This window comes from Hyposmocoma kahamanoa, unplaced genomic scaffold, assembly GCF_003589595.1.
Source record: "Hyposmocoma kahamanoa isolate Upper Pololo Valley unplaced genomic scaffold, ASM358959v1 93, whole genome shotgun sequence".
Taxonomy (NCBI): Eukaryota; Metazoa; Arthropoda; class Insecta; order Lepidoptera; family Cosmopterigidae; genus Hyposmocoma; species Hyposmocoma kahamanoa.
In genome coordinates this window covers 4537749-4562774 of record NW_020654810.1, presented here as the reverse complement: position 1 = coordinate 4562774, position 25026 = coordinate 4537749, and the positions used below count along the sequence as shown (strand labels likewise).

General features: G+C 39.0%; 1 protein-coding gene across 5 annotated transcripts in view; it reads left to right on the top strand.

The window, feature by feature from the left end:
* Positions 1-25026, top strand: part of LOC113237569 (E3 ubiquitin-protein ligase HECW2) — a 159773-nt gene that overhangs the window by 22689 nt on the left and 112058 nt on the right. For 4 of the 5 annotated variants that reach the window (XM_026474129.1, XM_026474132.1, XM_026474128.1 and 1 more), the window contains exons 2-6: positions 20677-20778; positions 21153-23258; positions 23343-23487; positions 23681-23867; positions 24741-24926. In XM_026474129.1, the coding sequence (XP_026329914.1) occupies positions 20742-20778; positions 21153-23258; positions 23343-23487; positions 23681-23867; positions 24741-24926 (2661 nt within the window). In that variant the 5' untranslated portion in view covers positions 20677-20741. Of the gene's footprint in view, positions 1-265; positions 294-20676; positions 20779-21152; positions 23259-23342; positions 23488-23680; positions 23868-24740; positions 24927-25026 lie in introns of those variants that run through there. The other variant, XM_026474130.1, reaches the window with a different exon arrangement.

The following is a 25026-nucleotide window of genomic DNA, read 5'->3' as shown; positions in this document are numbered from 1 at the left end:
GTGGGCTATATCAAGGGAGGAGCAAATCTTGTCTCGTCTCCGAAGTCCGCAGCGGAAATGGGTAGGACGTGGGCGACGCCTACGGTGCGCACGAGTGACCGCTCACAGCTCGCACCAAGTGACAAATTTTATATCGCCGTCTATTTCTGAACCATCTTCTCTGTTTGTTTCAGGTAACTGAGTTCATTACTCGACCGTCTGCCCAAGGTTACCTCCTCATTAATCATCCCAAGATCTAACCAAGTAACTGGTAATTACACGGGCGCTTGCAAGTTTCCTAATATGGCTTTGCGGTAAATAACAGCGTTGCAACATAGTTATACTGGGCACTGTTTCCTTTATAGAAAAATTGACTTAATGTTGTCTAAAAGTGTATTGTAGTCATTCACCGTTTAGTACACGCACCAGCACAATTGGTAACACTACGACTTATATCCGCATCCGCTAGTGTAGTGTCCACTGCAATTTAATCATCTCTTCAAGTGACAAGATGTATTAGGGCAGTTTTACTATTACTGTTTTCATTGGTGCTACTATAGTCTCTTTGCGTTTGCTTTTAGAGTCGAGAATTGTTTGGCATAGTGAGTGAATGGTTCCCTTTGATGTAGAACTGGAATATGGACAAAGACGGACGTCCGGTGCCGGTCAGGATTTGTTTCACACGAGGGCTGCTCCTTAAGCTCAAAAATAAATAAAATATTCCTTAAGTATAGTATTCAATGTTACGCTATTTTACTTTGGCAATTTTGAACTGTTTACTATATTACGTTAAGTCGATATCAAACACCACTGGAGGATATTTATTTAAAATTATGTTCGTGATGTGATCAGAATTATTAAAATGTATTCACAAGAAATAAGGGGTGTTTACTCAAAATGTTAAGTCTTCCGTGTCATCGCTCATGTGAAGCCGAGGAGTTGGGCAGAAATCCTTCCGGTCCTTTTGATACACGGATCAAAGCGGCACGCATGGTTTTCAAAGACCAATGTGTACCGAGCTTGTGTAAATATCGTTTCGGATTGGACTTATTGTACTTTTTGTTACTTTTATAGTGTTTGGTTTAATCTTATTATGTGCTAAATACTCATATCCGGATTTCAGCATGCGGAACATTTGGGAACGGTCTGTTACCGGAAATTGTTTTAGTTATAAATCGATCTAGATATTTCTACGTACAGTAAATACAAAAATCAATCATTTACACTTGGTATTCCACTTCTCACGGTCAGGATAACAGGTCCCGTTAGTACCGTTGGGTGGTATTTGGCGACGGGTGCGCAGGCGCAGCGCTTTGCATACAATGCCCATAATGGTCGCTTGCGCAACTCGCGGTCATCGGGCCGGATGTGACGACGCCGCTGTGACTGTCGTCGTGCCAAAATGTGTACCTAGATGTCTGGACTAGGTAAATAGTCAAATTGTCCTTTAGCACATCACACTTGTGCCTATTCTCGAACGTTACCTAACGTAGTTTTTATGATTGATTGCGTTGATCTGACCTCATCTTGAACTGCAAAATCTCCATTTGATTCATTGATTCGTGGATGCATGATTAATGTTTGGACTGCGATACACTGCCTATATTCAACGTCCGCGATACTTTTACAATTGCGAAAAACTTAATTAGATATTCACAACATGGTTTATGTCGTGATGCTCTTGGTTAGTCATATTTTTTGTGGCTACCATATTGTATTACAAATAAAACATACTCTTTCGCACTATGATTCCATATCTATACGTTTAACGCGTAGTCCACAGATCATTGCTCTTATCGAAACTCCTCATCGAAGTAGGACGTTAACTTTATTCATTTCCGTTTTGTGTGTTCCCAAATTCTTTCATGTTCGGGACTTGAAGGAGGCTTCTATCCAACTTTGCTCTAGTTCGTGTTTTATCTTGACTTACGTCTAGCGAAGAATTGATGCGACAATCCCATTGAAAGGCAAATTCTAATCTGGTTGGCTTATAGATTTTCAGGCGCCTTTGGGTGGTCTGCCCAAAAGGGTCAACCTTGAAACGTCCATGTTTATACCTCGGCATTGCCAAGCTGGTATGTGGTACATGCATCGCACGTTAGGCTGTACATCCGGTCGCAGGCTATGTAAATCAGAACCTCATTCGGAACACGATTGTGTCGATTGTACAGCCGTCCTTGGAACTGACGTGTTCGATGATACAAACGCCGCGGCGAATTAATTATGCTGTTCTGTGTGTACAGTGTGATGTTACTACTTTGTGGTTGGTTTCTCGACAAATCTGTTTCATTCATTTGATGAGGTTTATTTTGTAGATAATTTTGTTTTGGTAGTTTTGTACTTGGAATGTAACAATTGTTTTCAGGGATCGTTGACTTACGGCCGTAGAAGTTTTTCAATATTAATCTTAATGCATAACATAGCATAGTAACCTGGATTGTTTGTGCGATGCGATACAAACGATGCACACTGGGACCCGTCCATACTAGGTAATTCTCAAAACTCAAGTTTCAAAATGTGAATTTTTAAATATATATTAGCGTAGTCGTAATAAAACTACTGTCAATTGTGAAGTGCATCTGCTGAAAGTTTGCTCTTTACGCTATATGATAATTATTCTGAAACGTGCGTGAATTTATGTGCAATCTTTAGACATTTATTTCTTGCGTTTGATATTAAAATCATTTAAATGCATTATGTCAGTGGCCAAGCAAGATATGTTAAGTCTCCTCTCCTAACATTTTTATTATTTTGTAAATTTACCGGTATCTGAAACGGCTAATTATTTGTAGTAGTTGTTGGGAAATTTTGTGTAGAAAGTTTTGAGCGTTACCTTTTATGGACGGGCCCCAGTGTGCGATGCCCATCTCATATTGTGCCCTGCGTTCTCTAACACCTACACGCTTGAGGATGTAATGGTGGCTGCTAATGACGCGGTTGGCGTGGCTGAGTTCTGGGCTACAATAGTATAGTGTATGCCATCGATACGTTAAGAAGTTATTGTAGTTGGACATCAAATTACGCTGATTTGTGCGCGTTTGTTGTATTACCTTCGATTTTGAGATAGTAATCTCAAAACCAATACATTGATTATATGATTATACTTATCTAAGTGTTAAGGTTCCAATGAGCAGTATATCAACAGGAATAACAATGAAATGGTCTGTCTAACAGGTAACATTAAAGAAACATTCCTGACACCCTTTATCTAATAATTTAACGAAACTTCCATCGTCTGTGTTTTTTAAATCAATTTTGCTCACTTTCAGTTCCAATTCTTTATCACTTTGCAAATTTAGGCCATAAAACAGATAAGACCGCAACCATAAAACAAATAAGACCGCAACAAAGAATCCGCAGAGGTTATCTGGCATCGATCTCCCGCATAACGTAGGCATTCAGCGCATTGCTATCAGTTCAACGGCCCATATCCTCGCGGCCTGTCTTCGCTGGTATGACTCGCACTAGTTGTATAAAGCAATATGCAATTTATTGAGATAAAAAAGTTCTTGTAGTGCTTTATAAGGCATACTACTGTATTTCTAATTAAATCCGCTATTGTATTGTCATTCGGGCAACTAACTTCTTATATGGAACATTTTCTGTTGTTACGAACACTTGTTTTAACCGATTTCAAAAAGAGGGAGTTTTTTTAAATATATGATAGACACACGCTTGACCTAAATCTCACCTGATGTTAAGCGACGATGTGACCGACGATGAGACACTCTAGCCTTGAATAGCCCCAAATTGTACTTTTCGTGAAATACAGATGCCGTTAGAGCATTCCTCTCCTTTGCCGTACGCATCAGAAAAGAGGAAGCAAAGCGATTAGTGCGAATAGGTGGAATATCAACGGACCTTCTAGTCGACCGAAGGAGGTGGAACTAAATTGAAAAGTTCCTGCGCACACTCCCCGAAATGTATCCGATAGAAAACCGACAAGCAGGCTACTTTTCTGCGATGGTCGAGATTTTGTTGCTTCGACTCTACAAGAGAATTCTTAATAAGTCTCTTTGCTTTTCGTTCCACCGAGTCTAAGGCAGCTAACTGGTAATGGGCAGAGCCGCCCCAAAGGTGGCAGCAGTACTCCACACACGATCGAACTTGTGCTTTATATACAGATTTAAATGGTCTCAATTCGACTGCATATATATCTTTTTGTGTGTATGTTACGCGGTTACCGGCATTTGTGAAACGATTATGATGATTCTTTTTTGTTGGAAAGAGAGTGCCTCAGTAGCGGTCCCGTTCAAATTTGAAGAAAATATTTTCATACACTTTCCGTTAACCGATTTCAATAAAAATTTGGCACATAGATGTAATTCGGTCGGTTTTTCAATAAAAATGATACAAAGTTTGAATACTGAACCAGCGTCTTTAAACATACCGTGTCAGATGCTCTCCCGACTGAGCTACGGAACGAACCACCAGACCTTACGAATCTTTCTATGTGCTTGTTGCAGATCTTTGTTTACGGTTTTTAACGACTTTTTTGCCGTAGCGCCATCTGTGAGAAGTCTATTTCTTCACTCAGCGTTACAATTACAACTACCAGCGGCTGTCAATAGATGTCGCTTTAAAAATTGAAATTTTTACTTTTATTGAATATCAGTATATTTTACTACCATGATATTCAAAATACTTAAAATCATAGTTATAATTACATGCATAACTCAATTGACGAGACAAAAATTCTGTGCATTTCATACGTATTCATTTACGAAAAATACTTAGATATAACATATACCAGAATAATATGAAAAGTAAGATAAGCGTTTTGACTCACTTTAATGGCATTGCGTCGGAGAACTTACGATATATTTTATATGGATGCTCGAAACTTAAACCCTTCCGATAAGGAGATGAGGAGAGTGTAAAGTGTCAGTAATGTGAGACACCCATATATTGTAAACCGCCGAAGTTGACAGATTTAACATAACGAGTGCCTTTTAGTGACAGCATAAATTACTTTTGGGCTACTCTTTGTCACATTAAAATTCCTAAAAGATGGAGTGTGCGATACGAAATGAGTGCACGGAATATTTTTAATCGCTATAAAAATGGATACCTTTGAATACTAACTAGTACTTAACTGCTGTGATTGTTATTTGCTATGACACTTCACATTGGATATTTGTTGTATCTAGAAAAATATTTAACGTAACCATGCAAACATAGATTCCGGCGTTACTTTGCGGAAGTCCATGTTAATAAAATTGGAACTAAATTAATATGCTACTCCGTAAACCCAGTGAAGGTTAAATCGTGCAAAATAGCTGCGCTTGTGTTGAATATTTTTTCATGCAGTTAATTCTCCCACTCTCCCTCCGCATAAAATTAATAAACAACACATGCGCAACTACAGTCCCAAACACCACCACCAACGTGTATCGCCTCACCACGAGGCATTCTCAGAGGTTGTTGATTGTTCGACACTCGACCGAAGTATGCAAACACTGACAAATATGACCGTCTACACATGGAACCAAACAAGGAGTTAAAATAATGAATCTGACTGTAGTGCGGACGGTTTACTTGCCTATTTGACTCCTTTGATGTGCATCGAGAAACCGACTCGCGCCCTAACGCGTGTTTGGTGTTTGCAATATTTGTCGAATAGGCAAACAAGGCAAATACCTTGTCACACATGCTACCTACATATCTGGCGAATATTTGCCAAATGCAACGCTAATGCAGATTGCCATGTGAAGAGTCATCATTATAGCCCAGGCTTTTGTTCTTTGAATTTTTTTTTTATATGATACCAAATGACGGGACGGACAAGTCATGCGCGTGGTGCTAAGCGACACGCCTGTCCATAGCAGCTGCAGTGCTATTCAGAGCTTTAAATCACAAAGATGTGAGGACACTGCCACTGCGCATGTCACCTTCAGACATAAGTTGACAAGTCTCATGTGCCTGTAATTTCACCAGCACCCTTACGCTGCAAAACTGGTAAAAGTATTACTGCTGGCGGCAGAAATAACTAAGGTAAAACAAGAAGCTCTATTGCTACTAAACTACTGTCAAGATACTGTGGATCATAGACAAACATTAAACAATAATCGAAGAAAATCACGGTTGGATAGAAATTCTACATGTAATTTTGCCTGCAAATCACACACAAGTGACACGTACAAAGATATTATGAAGAGCTAGCTAGAGACGTGATATGAGCAACTTGTTTCGCTTTTTGACGCATATTTGCAAACGTGATCCGTTGGTTCAGGTTGTGCGTGGGAACATGTCCATGCAGCCAATGCAAGTCAGCAACCCGTCCAGAAAGATATGAACTTCCGCAAGTCTCGCGTGGGAACACAGGATATCGATTATCGAACTAAATGCAAGCTTACACAACTTAGCGTGCTTAACAAGCAAACTGTTCTTATATTTCGCTACCAATAAATGACTGTCTAAATTGTTTAAATTCGCTTTGAATCGTTTTTGTTCACGCCAAATAGCAGAAACTTCAAGTTATGCTGCAGTAATTTTCTTTTGAGAATAAAAAAAAAATTGGTTCATTCGCTGCAACTTCGAGACTAATTAATTGAAAATAAAAAGCTAATTTTAATTCTAACAACAGTTTGATTTCGCACGGCCCATTGTGACAATACTGGCGGAAGTTAATTACACAAAGATAGCCAGTCTGTGTAGAAAACGAGCGGAACAGAAGCAGTTATCATATGGGAATGCAACGCTCTACTTACGCTCACTAAGGCTAGTTTGTCCGTTACTCGAGCTTATCTGAAATAACGATGGGTACTGTAATCTGTATGCACATCCTAAACGGTAAGGCAATTTCAACCGTTGCTCAATCCACTTGGAAATAAGAATTCGCTGCAATAAACTAGCAAAGGAAACGCCGAAGGGGAAATAACAACTCACCTCAACTTCTTGCAACTAGAAATAACGTACTCCTAATTGCGTTTGCATATTTTAGCATTTGATCATGTGGAGTATATTTTACTCGATGAAGTTTGTGCAGGAGGCATGCCCGCGGCAACGAGATAAAGATTTATCCAGGAATGTGGATTTAGAGTGCCCGACAACATCGGGTACAATCTGTTAGTTATCGTTCCACTATTAATGGTCCACCTGTCACCTTCCTTTACAAAAAATACTTCGAAATGCCATCGCTCGGTAACAAACTACACGTGACTGCGACTAAGTTTGATCAATAACGATTTGATAGCGAAGTTTAAGAATTAAGCAATACAATGTGCTCTGTTAGGTTATTCCCATCATTAAGGTAGAAGTTCTAAGCTAATAATAAAACTCCGGGTCTGCCTTATTGTCTGCGAAACCACTTTTTACACGGCCATTGTTTGTGTATACCAATTTTGTACAAACAATAAGATCTTTCTCATCGTATAAACTTTTATTTCAAATTACCTACGTATAAGTGCTCATGGAGAAAAATATCTGTTTTATTATTCTATTACTATATGGTTATTAGTTTAGCGTCTGCGGAAATCCTTGTAGCAACAACCTTTGACATTTGTACACGGATCCACGGTCAATGGCAAATGCTAGCGAGTGGTTCGATATTTACACTTTATAGCTTCTCGTTTATTAGTACCTCATCGATAATCAATGGTCGTTCAGTTGGTTTTTTGCCATTTCTACTTATACAGGAAGCGCGTGCGAGCATTCGACTCGCCGACTTTCGGCGACAGACATTGATAACTGTCAAACGCCTGCCGAAACGAATATAAATGAGTACCTAGTAAGTTCATAATTATTACGAAAAATACACTTGTCCGAGTCCGAAAACGAATAATTGTTCATAAACACAATAGTAGGTACAATATCTCAATGGGTATCTCACAACCAGGGGTATTAGAGGTATTATGGGACTTCATTACCATTTCATTTTGTAGAATCGTCGTCAAAGTCACTCACTTTTAAACGCATAAAAGTCGAAGTGTAGTGAGAGGTCATCGTGAAGTGTAATTTCTCGGATTTGATTTATTACGTTTGTCTGGCTGGCCGGCCGGGTCACACGCGGTTCGTGAGCATTTATATTCTTCTGGTAAACCAGGAGGTCGTTCGACCCGGCTCGTGAGTCTCGATCAACTTTGTTAACTTATTCTTTGGTATGTCGCAACTCGACTCAAAGATTCTTTGAGCGTGTCAGTATTAGCACATTGAAAGCGACACGCCTATTGAATGTTTTATTAGATAAATATATTATGACACGGTTTAAGTGTTAGATAATTGAAATTGTTTTTAACCAGCTTTCATAAATGGAGGAGGTTCTCAATTCTAATATCTACTTTATGTGTATGTTACGCGATGATTATTTTTTTTATTTGAAGGAAATATTCCACCTCTAAGGGGACGAATTCAGTATATTGGATTCCACCCACTTTCCGTTAACCGATTTGAATAATAAAACTTGGCAAATAGTAGTAATTCCACGAACTTTTGAGGTTGGTTTGACAAATTCCTACCTGCAGACTTATTCCCTGAGCGTTATAATCTGGGCCTTTTCAAGGCCAAAGTCTCCATCGTCCACTTCATCGTCACTTTCCGTCAGTAGGGCTAGCACGCGACTTGGGCGTGAGAGCGACAGAAAGCGTGAAATATCCATGCAAGAATACCAGTATCTCGCTCTCGTGCTAGTCGCGCCCTATCGTGCTAGCCCTGCAGGTGAGATGGAGGTCAAAATGAACTCTTATTTCTTTTATATAAAACAAATGTACGCGGCTTATATCCGATAATTGTTTCATTTGTTATTATCTCAAGAAAACTTTTTAGGTTCGTAATGAGTGAGTGGTTGTGAGAAGTAAAGCAATTTGTTCAATCCTTATTATGTTTTTCAGCCATTCTGTTCTTCCTATACTTTTCGCAGAACAGTGTATATTTCCTATAGCTCCTATATTATTCCTTTCCTATATTATTCACTAGTTGAATTTCCCAGAGACCATAAGCGCTTAGCCCACAAACATCTGATTTCGTAAGTGGTACCTTTCGAAAGCAGTAATCAGCTAGTGAGTGAGGAGACATAGCCATCGATTCTGGCAATGTTCCCATAAATCGTGGGGAGTAGTGCGGTATCCACAATGGCGAGTAACGTAAGGCGCGGCGCGCATGTCGAACAACGAGGCTACGTGACGAGCAAACACATACCTCCTAAAGCCGGTACGGATTTTTGATTATCTATAGACTGCATCTTCGGTTTTCGAATGAATTGTTATTATCGGTTGTTTGAGTTCGGAAATAAATTACGAAAATAGTAAGATTGCACTTTGCGTTAAATTTTTTTTTGTTTTGTTTTGTTCCAAAGGAGAGTGCGCTACAGCAGTAGACCAATATTTTTTTAAGAGGACTGTCATATAATCCTGAATTTCTCATATTATGAGTTACAACACCATTGTAATAGCAGTGCGTGTGAATTTTGTATAACTCTCCTATTTAACATAAAAAAGATAATCGACTAATTTCGTTCTAAAAGCCTCATTCCTGAAAAGAATATGATCTTTTCCCCTGGATTATAATTTTTCAAAATTTATAGAAAATCTTGTATTCTTTTCTATTTAAAATACGCGTAAATGAACCCTTTGAATGGAAATGAAAAAGAAAGAAAGAAATTTCGAGGTTGTATAATCGTCAAACCATATACCGTAACCTATGACGAACCATGATCCTCGATATAGTTACTAGATGATCTGAATGTCATTAAGTTTCCTTAAGTGAATATCAAAAAAGAAACAAGTTTGGATTGTTAACTGCCTCTGTGGCCGAACGGTTACCATGCCGGACTGCCACGCAGAGGCCCCAGACTCGATTCCCGGACCGGGAGAAATATTTGTATGGCTTAATATTTCTCTCGTGAGTTTGGGTGTAATTTGTGGTTGTCTATGTATGTGTCCATGGCACCCGCAACACAGGGTTTCCCTAGGCTATGTTGAGTGTGTATTATTATTATTATTATGTTTATTTTAATCTCTCGCCTCTCCCAAGGCCTAAAAGACTAATTTTGAATTTTTAAATGGGAGAGGCGGTATTTCCCGGCTATGGCACAGTCGGCCGGGGTCAGGGACTCAGGTCCAAGAATCGGCGAACAATACGTGCCGTATCGAGCAGGACCGCCTTAAACCGAAGCTTACTATTATTATTATTATTATTGTATGTGTACTACTTCTTCTACTTATCTGTGACTTGGCCATGAGAATTCATGTAATACTAAAAGAAAACTTTCGGATTCTTTTACTTTTTGTAACGGAAAGTAAGTAATGGAAACCAAACCTCGAAGCAATATCGATCTTGACGCGTATCCGTGCTTCGAGAACTACAGAAGCATCCGTGAACTTTGTCTCGAACATAACATTAGTTTTCCATTAACCGCGTGATGTACCGCTGATTTACATAAATTGCACATTGTGAGAACTCTTCCAATATATACTAGTATAATATATTGATGCGTACGGAATTTTTATTATGTTTTCTTAACACAATAAACATTATATGCTACGCAACTATGCAGCAATTTGTACAGGAAGCAAATATTTATATACATCTACTGTGGATTTGTACATCATAAAATGTTTACGCCATTTGGTTTGTAAACAAATACTGCGTCACTTGAATCGGATTTCCATTATCTATGTTTTTTCTATATTAAATACTGTTAGGCTCAATTTACATTGCCGCCGAACAGCAAATTTTTGTAACTATAGTAAAATAAACTTTATGTCTATTGTACTAATATAATGTACAAATACGAAAAAACGGTCGCGCGTCCACCGGAGAATTTTGAATTACATTACGCAATTGAGTAAAGTTCATAATGTTATGTACAATTTCTTTACAAAAATTCGCTTCCATTCCGTTTCGCGATGACGTAAATTTATTTCTTACTTTCGCTGTCGACGACTACCCTTATACAATACAAAATATCTTTATTGTACACCAAAATGGAAACAAATACAATGGTGGTACAATGGGCGGTCCTACATTTGGACATTGCTATGTACAATATCGTTACAAACATTCGCTTCCATTCCGTTCCACCGCTATACAAATTGAGCCTTAAACGATTTCTGCCAGAACCTTTGGATGGAAGTAATTATATTGATTTCTTGCGGCGTTACCATTGTCACTCACATTTTTCATCACACTCACTACATCTAAACATGAAACTCAAACCGAACCATTTTTGTTTTTCACCGACATCAAAAACAGGAGGAGGTTCTCAATTTGACTGCATTTTTTTTGTATGTAGGTATGTTACGCGATAACTCACGGCATACAGCATACAGGTAACGTTTGTGAACCAATTTTGACGATTCTTTTTTGTTGGAAAGAAGGTATCTCTGAAGTGGTCCCATTTAAAAATTGAAGAAAATATTCCACCTCTAAGGATGGCAAACTAGGTGTAAGGTAGGTAACTAACTAAACTATGAATGAAAAAATGAAAAGGGTAGGGTAGCTAACTAAACTATGAATCCGGTTTCGCGTACTTGCCAGTAACCGATTTCAATAAAACTTGGCAAATAGGTGCAATTCGATGAAGTTCGTTTTTTAGATTCAGATTCAAATTCATTTATTTCTTATATTTAACATTACATTTACACAACACAACATTACATTTAACATTACAGTATAAATTGCACTACATGTCAAAGTATAAGAAATTATATTGAGATCGTCAGACAAAAATTATAATTATAAGAATAATACACAATATTTAGAAAATTAACAATTCCTTATATAATATTGTTGTCATTAAATTACATATCAAAAATCATTCTCCATCAAGGATCGTCGATAAGTTGATAACAATTATACAAGAGTATGTCAATGCGGTAAAAATTTGAATAAAAATAGATATAAAAAAATAAAATAAAAATAGATAGAAAATACTCAATATCGTTACAATTTTGATGGCTTTCTGCCGGCGCCTAAATGTTTCGTTAGTACTTTGTACAGAGTTTATTGTTATTATTGTTAAGTAAAAAGCCAGTAACTAGGGATAACCATTTAGTGAATAACCACTAGTAGAGTGATGTTGTGTCTATGCCGCTATTCGCGAACTCGTTTTCTTCAGGGTTTTCTATTCTATTAAATAAAGTATTTGCCGTGCTTGACCTGCGTACTTTGCCTACTATTTTCTCTATTTCTATTGCTTGTAGCAAAATACAGTGGGAGTTTATTGACTTGTTGATCTTCGCTGTGACCGGTGCGCCGTACGGCATGCGGCAGGTTGGCGGATGTAGGTGTCCGCAAATATTAGCGCTTGCCTAATCCTACTAGCGACGTGTTTATATTATTACCTAACTACTTCAGTTTATATTTTACTTGTCTCCTAAGTCATATTTCAAACTAACATTCCACATTACTTAATTGCTGCGTAGGCGCCGAAAGATGTGACAGTCGATTGACAACGAATGGTTGTTTAGTATTGAATGGAGCGCCTGTCAACACTAAAGGGATTAGGAATTTTTGATAAGGTCTTAGCAGGTCTTTTTTGGTGAATGACGACGTGATGAACTTTTATAATAAAGCTCGGGGTTCAATGACCTCGTTTTAGTTCAATTTGACGAGACGTCAGAATAAATTTATGATGATGGTAGAGGTAATGTGAAACATGCGTTTTGCGGTCTTGGCATGCGCTCGCGGCTGGCGGCCGTGCGGCGAGGTCGCGATCGGTGCGCGTGCGCAATATGAATGAATGGGCTCCCCACTCCGCCTCCCATCTTACCGATCAATGGACCGCACGTGGCGATTGATATTATTTAAATTTCGCTTAAGTTTTTTCTTTATCAAGCACGTTTATTTGAACTGCTTACGATGAGACACGTCAAGCTGAAACAAATGCTCGTAAAGGTAATCACGAATTGTGAAACCGACTACGTCGATCAGGCTCACAATGACAATTGATCAAGTGGTTATCAGTGAAGCGGGTCGGTCACCGGATAATTGACAGCTAAATGCCCTGTTACTGGGGCTAAACTTAAATTAAGTGGCTGGAGATAGCTGCGATATGGTTGATGTCGCCCACGTGCATCTATACCGATCGCCTGTTTCTCAACCCATTATACGTCTGCTGAGTACGGGTCTCCTCTGAGGAGAGGGGTAGGCCATAGTTAGGGACTTTACACGTTTTTCAAGGGATGTTAATTCTCGAAATGCCCTGTCTCATCACGATGTTTTTTCTTCACCGTTAGCGAGAGTTAAAGTGAAGATATCAAACTCATCAGGCGATTTACTCGAATGAATGTTCACTCGAGTGAATGCTTCCTTTTTCTTTCATTCCTTGTTCACACGGTTTAGTTGGAATAACTTGGAAAAGAACATTCACCTGTTCTTTCGATATGGCGTCGAATGAAGTCGTGCGTCTTGGAATAAGTTTAGTTTGTGATCATTTAATCAAGGAGTTAACAAAAAACAACCAAAGAAAGAGTCGACTGTGGTAGGTGCGACCATGCATTGCAAGAAGAAAATTTATTTGGAACTTCGAATATACGAGTACAATGTTGAGGGAACTAGCCCATGAAGATCTTGAATCGTATTGCAACCTTATTGCAACTATCTGCGAATGGATAAACTTAAATTTGAAGAATTACTACTACTTGTTGCTTTTTTAATAACGTTTGACGTGACGTTCATTTGCTACAGGACTCGACACAAAATAGCAGAATCCGAGTGAGCGTTCCCTTTGTTCAGACTATTCATTTTTTGTTCATTCGGAGTGGGAGTGAATGATGCCAAATGCCATTATACAACATTGTTGGATCGATTCACTAATGAATTCATTCGCAACTTTTGTTTCGTTTTGTGTTCAGACATTACTTTGAGTAAAACATGAAACACGAAAATGACAAACAATAAACCGTCTGATATCACCTTTATTGCTAGGAAGCATTCAGAATATTACATAAGTTAGAAATTAAAGTTGTCGCCACAGGGATTTACTCTTATCTCATTATAATATAACCATTGTAATTATGCCACCAGTCGTTGATTGCGCCCTATGGAGACTACTAGTTCCAGAAGAGACTATATCTTTTTCTTTCGGGTTAAGTTTGACTGTTTGAGTGCTAGTCACTCCCTATATTATCAATTTGTGATATGAACTTTCTTAATCAGTGCAGGTCTGTGTGTTCTGGACAGAGCTCCAAAGTTATTCGTTGTTCACTTGTAATATAGTGAATTTCCTAGCTTGAGACCAGGTAATAGTAACAGTAGATGTTCTTGTCAAAGAGATCGTCCTGATTCTCTTACCATACCTATTTCTGTCGTCAAGCAGTAATGTGACCGTTTCGGTTTCGAATTTAAGGGTGCTGGTGAAACTGGTTTGGACTTGTCAACTTTACGTCTCAAGTTGACTAGTGCAGTGACGGTGCCACTCAGATCTTTGCGATTTAAAACTCTGAGTGACACTGCAACTGTTGTAGAAACCTTTTTTTCGTGGGTAAATTCTCTTAGGATACCTCTCCGTCGCAGCGGCATAGGAGAAGTTTTAGCCGGGCATCTACCGGCTAAAACCCCACGGTGGCCTTCTCGGGTGCTAAAGCGGCTGCCAAAACTTACTGGCGAATGAAGCCTCCGGATCGATCGTCCGCAGGGGCCAAGGTACGCCGCCGCCGAGCAGGATCGACCCTTTGCCGTTAGAGATCTTAGTCTAACAGTGCATGGGCACTTGCTTGTGCCCCTTGTTCCCTAATGTGAGAAAGAAGATCTCTACGAGGATAGCGCAGTCAAGGTGGTAATATACAGTCCTAAAATTAAAAAGCATGACACGATATATTCTTATCGTGTCATGCTTCTTTTACAGCGACTTGATCATCTCTTCCCTTGATAATCCTAAAAATAAAGGGTAATTGGTGCGGTTGGCAGGCGCTACTATTGTTATTTAGCAATTTAGCATATACCATAATATCGGCTTGTCAGGGGGACTCCATCTGTCTCCGTATTTGGAAACTAGTACGTCCGTAGCGGGAGAAACATGCCTATGCCGATGTATAGACCAGTTGTGGTTATACTCACTGACCCATATGTGGTGTTGGCGGTATCGTTTGGTCAGATAATATCGAGCCTTGTTTAGGTGGGTTGAGGTAACACTAGAGTTCTGACAAGGCTGCACTAATTACTAGTGTATGAGCTATAATTTTCACACTTTGAAAATGTATAGACGAATTTTTCTGAATGATACATTCAAAATTACACGGTTACGAGGTGTTAGTGCATGATAAGTGTCATATGCGTAAATACTTCTATCTTATATGTTCTTCTATTTTCGGGGTTCAATCGGGGATGTTCGCATTGACATGCGTTGGTTGTTTTTACGCAACAATGCGTAAAAGATGTGCTTCACTAACGCGCAGGGTGAGAAGCAGCTAAATAGTATCCTGAAAACGATCACCAACAGGCTTGACTGCCCGTTCATATATCACTGCTGTGCGATTTCAAATAGCATCGCGAAGCGGTGATTGAATTATTGTATTTTAGATTTTTTATAGATATAACTAACATAGCTATAAGTATGTACTAATAAATTATGGATCTAAATTAAATAAATAAGTAAATAAATAAATTAAAAGGTAAAAGAAGGAAGGATTCATTACCCTGACAACGCGAGAAGTCCCACTGTGGCAGACTATGGAATAAACCCTCTTAAAATATTAATAGAATAAAGAAAGAAAGAAAAGAAATAAAATACATTTATTCAACGATGGTATTGACGTTAATGATGATACGGTATTGAGGTGTTAGGTTTTCGCAATTGTTACACATTGAAATTGAACTTTTAAAGAGCCAGAAACGTTGAATGGTTCGTAAAAACGATTTTGCTTTTATGATACCAAGAGACGGGACTAATAAGTCACGCGCTTATGGTAAGCAACGCGCCTGTCTTTTGCAAAATTTGAAGGAAGCTGCCACTGCGCACCTCACCCTGAGACAAGTTAACAAATCCCATGTGCCGTCCTTCTCTGGACGAACTTTTCACAAGGACCTTCTACTGCTACTTATACTTCACTATCGCAACACTGCTATTCAAGTATGCCCGTTATATAGGGCCGATTTATGATCTATGATTGACTACGTGGGGTGATACCTAAATGTCTACTGCTACCGGCTGCGAATAAATAGTTCCGTTTCCGATGCCGATTTGGTTATAACGTTATTTTTAATTTGGTTTAATAAATATTCATTAACACTGAATTCTAAAAGTTTTTTGAAATTTCGTAGTTATAATGATAATGAGTCAAGTTGTAAAGTAACTATGTGGCCGCGTGTCCCTTAACGTGCGCGTCCGCACTCTAGTACGATTAGCTGCTAATGAGTCACACCGGATTTACATACTTGGAAAAAAAACCAAGGCTGAACTTAATGGGAGACTTTCTGATAAGGCTTGTTTTAAGAAATAAATTATTATAGTAAAGTATGTTACATCCAATACAATACTGCGTAATTTCCTCAAGATTAATCCAGTTGATAAAGTATTTAAAGACCTATTTTATTTATAACAAATTGAACGAGCAATACAAAACAATTTATCAGAATTGTGGTAGACAATAACAATCGTTCAGCGTTTACCCAAAGCGTTTCCTGTAGAGTAAGCAATTACTTAAGTGGGCCAGCACCAGGTCGGTCGTTACCTCCAATATTTTTACACATATAGATAAAGAGAAGCAGGAGTCACTTCCTGCCCTCGTAAAACGCATTCATCATCAACTGTTGATATCGGAGGCGATAAGTGTCAACTTTGTTATCTTAGTAAGTCGTAATGATCGCTGCATTGTACATAGTTTCCAATATCCGGTTCTATTTGTGTATATACCAAAGGAGTTTTAAGTACCCCATAAAATTATTTTCATGCCTTTAATTTATGGTTACAAGATTTCATTGGCAATTCCTGTGATTTTTTTCTTTAATCTTGTTTTTGGCCTGTGACACATATATCCCCTGATTGAAATTGGTTTTTTATAGCCACATTTCATCAAATGTAGCACATCATAGCGTTTATCACAAAATTTACTTAGTGGAGATTCCGCTGTGTATTAGATGATCAAACTTATTTAAAGGAATATGACCGAAATGAAATCTGAATGCCAAAAGTAATGGATGTCTACTGTGCTCTTGAACTAGGGCTTTTGTGGTGGGCACTATTCGACTGTTTTTTTCCAAATTCTTTTCTCATTTTCACTATAAATCTTACTCCACTTGCCCATATTTAGGTTTTTTACAAATTTCTGTAGCAAGAGGTATACATGATGGTTCGACGACCCTATCGATTGCTTCGCTTGCTAATTTATCTGCTATTTCATTGCCTTCCAGCCCGATGTTTGATGGTATCCATTGCAGTTTGACACACACATTTTTAGGCAGTAAATTAACTATTAATCTCAAAGATTCGTATGCTATAGGCATACCTTGGCTCCACAAAACACACATTGCTGTGTTTTTATAAGTGGTTCAAACGGTAATACCATTGTAGCTTCTGTAACTTGTCTGTCAGTATAATACTGAAGGGTTGTTAATACGATGAAAACACGTGTGAAAGCGGGAACCAGAATGTCTCATGTCACCGCTTTCTAACTTCTAAACGTTGCTGTCAAATCGTCACTTCGCTAATGGGGATCTGTCGTCGAGTCGACCCCCTTAAACTCTCGTTTCCTGGATTCCAAATGTCATTCTGGTTATTTCGAGACGGACGCAAGTTTAAGCGTTGTAATTTTGATCCCTGACGTGAGTGTCCGTTCGATGATTTAAGTCGAATTACGTTTTCGAGTTGCCACAAAATTATCAATTTCGAACAGGTTTTCTTACTTAATTATTAAATACTTCCTTGACAATAATTTTCAGTTTTTGCTCAAATTTTGTTGTTTATAAGGGAGGTGCGAACAATAACTTCTCAATGTATGTAACTAAACACAAAAATTGACAAAAAACCTATGGAAGTATACTTAACTCGTCACTGAACATTGACAGCTGACGGTGTTTACTTTCGTCAAGGATACGAGGTGTCAGTAGCTCAAGATCGCGTGTGAAACAAGGGGTCCACTTAAAAAGAGATTAGGTTAAAAAACACTTGATTGAAGTTAGAATGGAGTTAGGGGCGTAGGCGGACAGATGTGTTTCTCTGGACCCCTCGTCGAGATGGCCGTAGTTTAGTTTAACTATGAGTTTCCGCTACACGACGGGTTAGCCGGTGACACAGTGGATAAGAATCATCGTGTGATACGGGCAAATAATAATTTCTTCAACTTCTTAAGAGGACATGAATAAATTCATGTTAATTTTGGGAGCCACGCCTATCACGTTTTTACTCGTACAATTGTTAATGACGATCCATTTGTAATTTTTATGAGAGTCATAGTTCTTCTCTGACTAAAAGTCTAGAAATCTTTTATCGAAACGTTTCGCAATACTTTAGTATTAGACGAAGAAAAGGGCAAAATTATATTTTAGTGTAACATTTCGAGGAAGCAATGAATAACAGATGTTTCCTCTACTTTAGATGTGTTGTATTTTCATATTAAATGGATCTCCATTCGTCTGAAACGCGGAAGGGGCTCCTGCGCACGAATTTTTCACATCTTTGTCACTTGAGCTTCTGGTATAGGTATTGATGATGCTGTTCTTCTCACAGGAACTCACTAATGTGTATCATAAATTGTTTTGAGTTTGAGATTCGAAATATCTTTCCAACTCTCTTTCTATGCATAGGATTAGTCAGAATAAATTTATTATTAAGAACTTTATATGACTAATTTAAAGGACGCGTTGATTAAACATTAATATCTGCGTGTCGTTTGGGTTCTCAGGTTTCTCTCAGAGAAAATTTTAAGGAGACTGTGGTGTCAAGACTCATCAGATCACACTACATTTACACAAATATTTTGTATTCCCGTAAAAATATACATAATTTTATTAAGAAATAAGATATCCATAATATTAACCTTAGAACTAAGTCCAAACTCAATGGTTCCACGATTTGGTTTAACTAAGATAAACCATTATTTTATGTGGAACTGTATAAGATTTTACAATAAAATTCCGGAGCATATATTAAGATTATCATTTCCTAAGTTTAAAACTTATATTAAAAGTATTTTTATTGAAAAGTTATATTACAAAATTAAAGAGTATGTGTTAGATAAAGATGTATGGAAAGACAACATGAGTCTAGATTCCACACAATTATGATTCAAAGTGTATTTATGTATTTATTCCATAGCATTTAAGTTTATTTGAAAAGAGCAATCCCGAGAGTGTCTTGCTTGTTCTTCTCAAGGAGGTCAGCGTAGTGAATGAGCAGTAGCTTAAAAAAGACGTTTTCAAATGTAAAAATTTTACCTATTGAATAAATGATGATTTGACTAGACTGGATTTGACTAACTTTTGTCTTTTTCCTTTTTTTCAGAATTTTTTATTTTACATTGAAATGTTTTATTTCAAGTCTTTCTGAAACATTCATCATTGGGCGTTGTGTTATCGCATATCATTTAGGTCACATTTGGTCACGTGACGCGTGCCAATGGGACTTAAAAACCCGCGGAAGTTGAGGCTGATCTGTACACCGCGACACTTGTATCTCCTCCCATATCCTGCGAACGGAAGCGCGCGGAAGTTGCGTCATCGCCGGAAATAGACGCCCTCTGTGTCAGCAATGTCGTCACCGCTGCGCCGGCGACGCTAAAACACAAATTACTGCACTAATCGCTGTTTTGAACTTAAACCTTACTTAAACTTTAATTCAGGAAATGACGGTCATCAAACAATTTCTTTTCTAAATTATTACGTGCTCTGTATTTAATATTGTCCCTCCCCAAACGCGAGTTACAAATCACTTGCAACAAAAAAGTAATGGAATCGATCTATCTCAGTAGTAGTTATCTTTAGAAATGTAATTATTTTCGAACGGAAACAGCTCTCAGATAATGCTGCAATTTATCCTGCTCTACGTGTATCCGCCGGTCTTGTCAGCCAACGCGGCCCAGCTCGCGACCCGCGGCGTGCCCTTTCTTTCGGCGACGACATCGTAAATATTTTTATTGTATCAAGCTGCTTGCCGGTGAGCTCGGAAATAAAGCCAAGAGTTCTACGTAAACATCCACTTTGCCACTTATATATACGACCGAATCGAACAGTTAATCAACGACAGGAAGATGTAAACCTCGCGCCCATATTTTAATCCAATCAAAATATGTTAATGCAGAGCGGACTCAACTGCTGAATCAATTTGCCCCCGCGCAATTTATGACTGTGTTCCACTATTAACTGGCAATTCGGTGGCTTCGATTATTTCGCGTAAAATGTGCGGGCGACTCCCGCATCCGGTGATTACGTCTGGCGCATAATTTGTGATGCGCCTGCGCCGACCAAACAGCCTACGCTTGATTTTTGTTAGATAAAAAAATGGAGGGTTCGCCGTGGTCTGCCAGCAGACGGCAGCGCAGTTCGCTTATTTGTTGTTTGTTTTTACCGCCGACACTTTTGCACCTGCGCACATTTTATTTTTTATGCTGGTACCCTCCGGTGCATCTAAATGGGATTTCGCTTATCCTTTTGTTTTTGGCTCGTATGAGTCTTGATTATTTCCTCTTTCACTGCAGCCGTAGGAAAACTAAATCAATGGATCAATAAACAAAAGTAGAGACTCTGTAAAATGGATATAGAATAAATAAGACTGCTTTTGAATATACACGAATGAATGCTAATTATAGATTGCATTTGTTGCAGGTTCAGAGGGTATCGGTGGCATCGCGGAGCGGCTGCCGGCGACCGGATGTGCCACTGGCGACATAATGTGGCTACTTGATGAGCCCAATCAACCTTATGAAGGTGATTTACTCAGTTAGAATGCACTTATTTATTATTGCAGACCACAACGAGACAGAATTTGTCGATTTGTCCCAAGAATACTTTCTATAAATACTAATGAAATAGCATGATATAGGAAATGAAACTATTTTGTCGCATCTAAATCGCTTTTATTTGTTTTTTCAAACAACCCCGTTGGGTAGGAACGTTTTCCTCACCCGTCACCATGTGTCATGGAAAGGACTCGAAACATAGGTTTGTTTTGAAAAACGCGATTTAGACCCGAAAAAATAGTTTCATTTCCTATGTGTAACAATCGCGTAAACCTAAGAACTCGATAAGTAGTATGATAGTCCATGTTTGATTTATTCATATTATGCATTTTTCCATTACAGATTGCGAGCAATTACTTTGCTTTCGATACTACAATGGTGAAGGGGAAGAGTGTGTGGCAGAGTCCTCTACTCTGCCGCCGCGATTCAAGGTTGACCTCAAGAAACTGCCACTTCGTCTTAAAGAAGGCATCTCTAGGAAACGAAGCGGCGATCAGGTCTCGCCTTTCTCATACAACAACGAGAGCTTCGAAATGAACTCGGAGAATCCACCAAGAATCGAGTTCGTTCCCGGCACGAGTCAAGAAATCAAACACCTTAGTGAAAATGTCAACAAATGCTCAATTAGTGTTTTAGAAAATAACGGGAACAATGTGAGTCTCGAAGAAGCAAAATGTGATCCTAGCAAATTTCTAGTTAGTAATAGAAATAAAGAATCTCGTGTAAATAGTGAATCTCAAAGTGCTACTGATTGTAAACCAACGTCATCGGGTGTAAAGAAAAAATATCCTCCACCAGTGGACACTGGCGGCGGTCAAGGGCTTAATGGTGTCAAGAAAAAAGCCAAAGCTAACAGCGGCTTCGATTCTCCCGCATCTCCGGGCACAGAGTACTATAAAATATGGTCACCAAAGAATCCATGCAAAATAATGAAGTTCGTATACGACGTAGAAGGTGCGAACATGCCAAGTGATGCAGAAAAATCGCCAGTACCGCCTTTACCGCCGAGACAATCGCACAAACCGCTCGAAAGAATGCACGCATTATCTCCACCGCAGGTCCCAAGGCATCGAAAGCCAAAAAAACTGACCAAACCCGAAGATGCCTTCACTTTTGAATTGATAGACACAGATGAACAATTTTTTACGGAGAAGAATATCACAAATTCTTCGGCTTTGCAAGGTGGAATCAATGATTTTAAACCCGGAGAATTTTACTCAGGGAACCAGGTGGCAATGTCTTCGACGGCCAGTTTTTGGAGAGGTGGTCAAAACGTCGCTCCCTTAGCGACACCAGAAACAGACGGCAGCTTATGTGAATCTACGATCACTTCCATGAAAGTAGCTAGGTTAACTGAAGAAAAGAAAAAAGATGTACCTGATGGCTCACCTAGTATTAGTAGGAATAAGATTATGTTTATTAAAGATATTGGACCTGATAATTATATAACAACTACGTTTGCCAGGAAAGACACGGTAGCTCATCCAACGGACACTGTTGACGGTGTCAATCTTACGCCAAATCACTCGTCTGAGGAGAAGGCTCAGAATACATTTTTGAATGATATTAGTAATCATTCGGAGTTCGAAGACGACAACAAAAATCAAATTGAGGAAAAGGAAATCTCAACATTGAAAGGTCACAAACCATTAACAAGGCAAAATTCCGGTCGTGCGAATACACCAACAATGATGACAGCATTTTTAAACTCGTCGCATATTGATTCAACAAACAGAGAAACGGATAACAACAGTTCAAATGCGCCTAGTTCGTGCAATTCTTCGCATTCGGGGTCACCAGTGGAAGAAAGCAAGACTTTACCTAGTGTAGGTACTATGATAATGAATAGAAAATATTCTAGTGACACGTTGACGCCTAAACATTCCAGCTTGCCACGTCATTTACTGAAGAATTTGGGATGTGAAAGCACCCCGAAACACTCCCCTCATAAGACTAACAATGATAGTCCTGTGAGACCACATCCAAGGGTTCTAACTCGAGTAGCAGCGTTAGCTGGATCAGCTATGCCACAGTGTCCGCCAACACCAACCCACCATGCAAGGAGACCTCGGCCATTGCCACCTCCAGATCTACACCCACCTCCTATACAAAACGCTGAGAGCAGGGAGAATTTCGAAATGGTTGAATTCACAAGCGAGTTAAGAACGTCTGAGATTAGATCTCCAAATCTGGAATTTGTGAACAGCAACCATTTCACGATAGTGCATCCGGGGCCTCCTGATGATGTTGTTTTACGAAGGCCAAGACCGATTGAAGATAACGACGATAATGACAACGCTGTGGCGTCGCCAACTCCTCTGAGGCACATGGCGGGGATCAGATTGCCGTCAATACCTGAGAGGGCGTCGCGACAAATGGCGTTGACGGGAGATTTTCCTGCCAATATGATTGGCGGGATCATCGAATGCGAAGAACCTTTGCCTGCAGGTTAGTAGACTGCAAAAAACTACTAAATACTGTTTCTGAAAATCATACCTGAGTATTGTGAAATCAATAATTGCTTCTTTTCAGGATGGGAAGCGCGAATGGACAGCCACGGTCGAGTGTTCTACATCGATCACATCAATCGAACGACAACGTGGCAAAGGCCTAGTGCTAATGGCACCACTCCTCGGTCACCAGCTCCTGAAGTGCAAAGAAGGCAGTTGGACCGAAGGTAAACAGAGTGATTGGAAGGAGTTCAAAGAGTTTAGGAGTTCAAAAGCGCAAGTTCTACAGCAATATGTCCTTGGTTCTATGGTTGTGGCTTTAATTCTATCTTCAACTTTTGTGTCATCGTCCTGTTCATAGCAACTTCTCTGTCTTATTGTATGGTTACATGAACTAAGTACGTTAATAAAATATTACAGGTATCAATCTATCCGACGCACAATGACGCGCACGCAGCTGGCGGAGGAAGAGCGCGACGCGTGCGCCTCCCCGCCGCCCGCCGCCTCTACGTCCCGCGCGCCCGCGCCAGACGCGCCGCACGCGCCGCACCCCGCCGCGGAGTTCTTGGCCCGACCCGACTTCTACTCCATATTGCACATGAATCAGGTAAGTAATACCAAAAATAAAAGAACATAAGTACTTATTCGATAATAAATTATGTAAAAAATAAACTCTCAATTTAGCCGTTAGAAAGACCAGACTGAAATAATTTATTTGAAATATCGTCATAGTCAAGTTGGAAGTACTACGTATGCTGACACTTGACTCGCGCTGTTAACTATTTATCGTTTTTTTTAAGAATCAGGACAACAGCAAAGATGCAGTGATTGTAAAACTTTTCCTTCAGATATCAAATTATTATTTTTTATTAAATTGAGAATCTTTAAATTGTTTGAGAATTTTGTTTCATAGTTATTATTCAATTGTTTTGCTTACAAAAAGAGCCAATGAAATACCGCCTGATACAGACTCAAAATTTCCTTCTGTTTAATGCTAAAAAAAACGAAGTTTGGTCACAATTATTGAAACTGAGCGATGTTCTGGGTAATCATTTTAGCTTATTATAAAAATTGGAACTTTGTTTTATTTATTAATACAAAGATCGAATACTTAGAAAAAATCTTTCGATCCGGCTGGCTGAGTGAAGAAATACATTTCTCACAGATGGAGCTACTACAAAAGTCGTTAAAAACTAAAAAGAAAGCTCTTCAAAAAGTACAGAAAAATTCGTAATGTACGCTAGTTTATTCCGTGGCTTAGATCGTATTGCGTCTGGCAAGGTTTGTTGGAAGAATATAAGTATTCGATTTTTGTATTAATAATTATAACAAACTAGTGGAGTAATTTCACAAAAATAATTGAATATCGTGGTGATCAAACGTCAATAAGCTTAAAAATTACAATAGGGTCTTTGTTTTCCCGCGTTTATTTCTGTCATCTATTCGGACAATACAATGCAGAACAAATTTGTCATTCCAGGAAGCGTCGTCCCTCTACAACGGCAACTCAACGCTCAAGCACATGATCTCAAAAATCCGCCGCGACACGGCGTCATTCGAGCGGTACCAGCACAACCGCGATCTGGTCGCGCTCGTCAACATGTTCAGTGAGACTGACAGAGATCTACCGCTGGGATGGGATACGAAGCTCGATCGGAATGGAAAGGTAGGGTATAGTTGATTAGCGGGTTCTTTTATGGTGGACATAAGATATAACATATTGTAAACCTCGCATAATACCATGTAAACAAAGTGTTTGTTAACAA